The sequence below is a fragment of the Trichomycterus rosablanca genome, chromosome 15 (genome assembly GCF_030014385.1).
Source record: "Trichomycterus rosablanca isolate fTriRos1 chromosome 15, fTriRos1.hap1, whole genome shotgun sequence".
Lineage (NCBI taxonomy): Eukaryota > Metazoa > Chordata > Actinopteri > Siluriformes > Trichomycteridae > Trichomycterus > Trichomycterus rosablanca.
This window is the reverse complement of record NC_086002.1, coordinates 4,037,672-4,042,997: the sequence shown is the minus strand read 5'-3', so window position 1 is coordinate 4,042,997 and position 5,326 is coordinate 4,037,672. Positions and strand designations below refer to the sequence as shown.

Below are 5,326 nucleotides of genomic sequence, written 5' to 3'. Positions count from 1 at the left end.
GTTCACACAACCATGGAGCAAGAGCCTAAAGAGGAGACCGAGACCAAGGGTGGGTGATCATGGATCAATTCTTTATTTATCATGATACTTTGGAAACTTCCTAATCTGTATAGAGTAAAAAAAAAAACAATCAGCCAGTTAAATTCCTTCTTATTTTAGTAAGAAAACATCAGTAAATTAATAATAATAACAATCAGCATTCTCAACAGGTACCTGGTGTGAAGACAAATTGTAAAAAGCACAAAATCAGGAACATTTTAGCCTAAACAGTGTTAAATAAATGTGTTAAGTATGCATGGATTTGTTTAGCTGTTATGTTCTGTTCACATTGACTTTACTGCCTTGTTCTTTTGGGTCTCAGAGACCTCAGTGTTGTGTGGGTACAATAAATAAAAGATAAGATTCCTTTATGGGGGAGATTCGAGTGTTACAGAGGCTCCACTACAGAGAAAATACAGAGAGAGAGTAAATAAATAGGGTAGAATAAAATAGAATATAAACTATATAATGGCAGTTACTTATATACAGCCGTATGACAAGTTAAGATTTTGAACGTAATAAAATGACATTATGTTCAAAATCAACCAACAATTAACCAAATTAACCAGAGAGAGAGAGAGAGAGGTAAGGGATGTTGTAAAGTGTGTTCTATTTGGGGTCCCTGAGACCCCTGTGTGTGTGTGTGTGTGTGTGTGTGTGTGTGTGTGTGTGTGTGAAAGTGTACTGTCTTGTAAATGTGTGTAAATAAGGGGGTGTTTGGAACACAATAGTAACATAAAAATATTGTTTATATAAATTGTCCATAAAAGTAGGAGAAGTCATGAAGTATCAAGCTGATTGGAAAAGGTTACGGATATTTTGTGAGATGTTAGAGAGGCTCTGGGGTCTCAGGGGCCACAAACAGAGCATGTGGGTTACAGAATATATATAGTACATTCATTAAGAAATGTTATCAGTCTGTAATAAGTTATTAACAGCTTATTAACAGCTTCGTTTACCAACCGTGGTTTTCATTCTCTAACACTGCAGCTGTTCATGGACTAATGAAGCTCGGCCTAATAATAAAACTCAGCCGCCGCTGTGGGTGACGGAGCGTGTTTAGAGTTCTGTGTTCTTTTATAAAATCACTATTTTATTTATCTTGCAGACTTTTGGAAAGTTTTGGGTCGTTTAAAAAGATCCTGAATCTTAATCTACACTGATCAGCCATAACATTAAAACCACCTCCTTGTTTTTACACTCACTGGGGCAGTTGTAGCCTAGTGGTTAAGGTACTGGACTAGTAATCAAAAGGTCACTGGTTCAAGCCCCACCACTGCCAGGTTATCACTGTTGGGCCCTTGAACAAGGCCCTTAATCCTCAATTGCTTAGAAAAGAGTCTGCTAAATGCTGAAAATGTAAACAAATAATCGTCATTCATTCAGTTATGCTAGATACACTAGACGACCGAAATTATTCGAACCTGACTGTGAGCTTGTTGGACAGCCTGTTTTAAAAGCATCTATGTTGTTCGAGGTCTATATGCTTCTCACAAGACTTTGAAATATGCCTGTGGGATTTTGTTCCTATTCAATCAGAAGACCATTTGTATGGCTTGTATGGCTGGGCACTGATGTTGATGTTCCAGTTTATTCCAAATCTCTTCAGACCTCCAGTGCACACCAAGGAGGATTGTAACTAACACGCCCCCTCCGACACATGTGCAGTAGCTAACCGCTTCTTTTTACCTGCACCAGACTGGTTCATATGTAGATTCGTATCGCTTACAGAGAGTCACGCACCGATCCCCATGATCCCCCATGTCATTGAGCAGGTGTCATCAGTCAGCCAGTAGAGGTCGTAATCGCAGCAGTTATGAGGAATCCCTCCGGCCCTCCCTCCCCTGGACGAGCCAGTTATTATCTGTATAGGCGGTCGAGATCTCAGCACTGGTGTGTTTTACCACTGCGCCACCTGAGCACCTTTTATTGATTTTGATGTTGAAGTGGAAAGCGTTTCTCATTCCAGTGATGTTTATGTGTGTTTGATGCTCCAGTTGGTCCAGATGCTGAGCTGGCGGATGCGATTATGAAGAGACATTTTCGTCCATCTCTGATCAAGTGTGAAACGTGGGAGGGATACAACTTTGCAGATCTGGAGATCAAAATCACAGAGTCGACTGATTGCTATGGTGCTGTGCTGTGGCCGTCGGTACGTTTTATTTTTTTAAATCATACTGTTAAAATATTTCTGAGGTTTTCTTTATAATTGTATTGTATTATTATGTATTGTATTTTTTTTATCAGGCCATGGTCTTGTGTCACTTTCTTGACACGAATCAGGACAAATATAACCTGGTGGATAAGAATGTCATTGAGATTGGAGCTGGAACGGGACTCGTTACTATCGTATGTGGCCTTCTGGGTGAGAACAAACACATGACTGTGGGTCTGTCTGAAAACCTCGTGATCTCTCTACATAAACGCATTTCACGTCATCCTACACTCACGAGAAGAGGGCGTGTCTAAATTCTTTGCTCCCTAAAATGCTCCTACTGAGGCGCCTTAATTCTGAGTGATGATCTGACTGAATAACGAGGGAGCGACCGACACTTCCTCAGCGCTGAAGGCAATCCCAGAATTCAGTGCGGCACGACTTTTCTCACAAAAATGTACAAATGTGATGGACGAATGTGAAGCAACCAACGGAGTTCTTTTTAAATGTAAATAAATTCTCATTGATACTTAAATTCAGGCTCATCAGGGACAGTTTAACCGTTTTCGGTACACAGAGGGAGACGTTAGCTGGCGTGCTAGCAGGTTGTGTCGCACCAGCCCATTGGTTTGAATGGCCTGAGGCTAACTGTGTTAGCTTGGTAAGCTAAAACTGCGGAGACGTATTTGGCGTAATCAAGGCAGCTCACTAGGTTTTTGGACAGACCCTCAGTTATTTCATACTGTGTGTTAATTTCATACTATGTCTGAGAAATATGCTCTTTGGCATCATCAACAAATCTTTCGTTTTTAACCTACAGGTGCAAAAGTGACGTCCACCGACCTCCCGGACGTTCTCGGCAACCTTCGCTACAACGTCAGCCGCAACACCAGGGGGCGCTGTCGCCACACACCCAGCGTGACAGAGCTCAGCTGGGGGCAGCACTTAGAAGAGCGCTTTCCTCGTGCCACGTGCCACTACGACTACCTCATGGCGGCCGATGTCGTTTACTCCCATCCCTACCTCGATGAACTGATGGAGACCTTTGAGCACCTCTGCTCGGACGACACCGTCATCCTCTGGGCCATGAGATTCCGTTTGGACCGTGAGAACAGATTTGTGGACAGATTTGGGGAACGCTTCGATCTGAAAGAGCTCTACGACCTGCCCAGTCTTAGCATCAAGCTGTACAGAGCGAAAAAGAAATCCTCCGTGCTATCGAGTCATTCCGGGGCTGCAGCATGAATCAGAAACGCAGCGTTCGGAACTTTAACTGTTGATTGTTTACGTACGTTGTTTGTAGGTGTGTGTGTATTTAAATATACTGGGTTTTTTCGGCTGCTCTTATATTTAGGAGCCACAGCGGATCTGGTCAGCATACCAGGCACAGTTTTTATACTGGATGCCCTTCTTGATGCAACAATTCTGTATGCTAGTGTTCAGTCCTCCTTGGCCAGCAGTCACATTATAGGACAGAGGTTAGGACTGCAACCTGGGAACATTAGACAAATCTAAATTAATGAACAAACAAGCTGCTTCAACTTTTACTAAGCTAAGCTTAACATCGCCAGGTGGCGAACTGAGGGCCATACATTCATTGTCCGTTTTGCCACTGCTTCATCCTGGTCAGGGTCACGGTGGGTCCGATTCATTGGGCGAAAGGCAGGAAACACCCCGGACAGGTCACCTGTCCATCGCAGTGTCCACACACGACCCTGACCGCACGTGTTTGGACTTGTGGGAGAAAACCGAAGCACCTGGAGGAAACTCAAACAGACCTGAGGAGAACATGCAAACTCAACGCAGAAATGATCCTGGCTGTCTGGATGGGAATTAAACCCAGGCCCATATGAGGTGCAGCCTAATTGAGGACCAATTAGAACAAATAGTAGCTAGGTATTAAAGATAATTTCTTTTTTAATCATTTGCAACAACAGTTTTTTATTTTATTTTATTAAAGAAGTGAAAGAAAACGTTTGCACACACTGTGATGGGTTTGTTCTGTGGAGTTTTATTTAAAAAGCGCATGACTTTTAGTTTTTTGTTTTTTTAATAATTTTCCCAATTTTTCCCCCATTTTTCTGCGCTAATCTAGTCTTGTCCAGTTACCCTGACTGTGTCCTCTATACTGGTTCGACCCTTCACCGCTGACTGAGAACGCCTCTCAACTGACATCCGCCCCCTCCGGCACGTACAGTCAGTACAGACTGCATTTTTTCACCCGCACGAGTCGAGTTCATACACTTGATGGGCACTGTGTACGGAGGGCCACACCCTTATCAGCATTGTTCCTCAGCCCTGTGCAGGCGCCATCAGTCAGCCAGCAGGGGCCGCAGTCGCACCAGTTATGAGGACCTATGATCCCACTTTCTTACCCTCTAACCCTGAACAACAGCCAATCGTTGTTCATGCAGCCGTCCAGCCGAGTCGGAGGACAGAGCTGAGATTCGAAACGATGTATTCGAAACCCCAAATTTAGCGCTGCGCCACCTGAGTGGCCTTTCTGTTTTTTTGTTTATGCTAACGGAAAACTTTTCATACCGTTTTTGCTTTTCGTTGTAGACAAAGAAACTAACAATGACCGTACTATAATCTGTGTTTCTGATTTGTGTCTTATATGTGTGTCTTGACCCACTTGTTATTCAGATAATTAAATGCAGTTTAACCCCAGTGACAGTGATGAGTTTGGTATGTTCTCTTGTATGTCTGAGGATTTTAGTTTTTCGTGAAACTGTTCTTGTCTTCTGATTACTTGCCCAGTACCCTAACAGTTGATCACTCACTATACCAACTGTGTGACTGTTCCTTTCATTATTACATCACACAACTATTACAATAGTTTTCACACCCTCATATTTCTTGCCGGGCTTAGGACCGGTACTGGGGGCTGGCACGGTGGCTAAGTGGGTAGCACTGTCGCCTCACAGCAAGAAGGTCCTGGGTTTGATCCCCAGGTGGGGCGGTCTTGGTCCTTTCTGTGTGGAGTTTGCATGTTCTCCCTGTGTCCGCGTGGGTTTCTTCCGGGTGCTCCGGTTTCCTCCCGCAGACACTAAATTGTCCATGACTGTGTTCAATATAATCTTGTGAACTGATGAATCTTGTGTAATGAGTAACTACCGTTCCTGTCATGAA

General features: G+C 43.5%; 1 protein-coding gene across 1 annotated transcript; it reads left to right on the top strand.

Moving 5' to 3' along the window:
* Positions 1 to 4,859, top strand: mettl21e (methyltransferase like 21e). Its single transcript, XM_063010569.1, has 4 exons — positions 1 to 49; positions 2,037 to 2,191; positions 2,287 to 2,404; positions 3,015 to 4,859. The coding sequence occupies exons 1-4, from the start codon at positions 13 to 15 to the stop codon at positions 3,437 to 3,439; spliced, it is 735 nt and encodes a 244-aa protein (XP_062866639.1). The 5' UTR covers positions 1 to 12; the 3' UTR covers positions 3,440 to 4,859.
* The last annotated feature ends 467 nt before the right edge of the window (positions 4,860 to 5,326 follow it).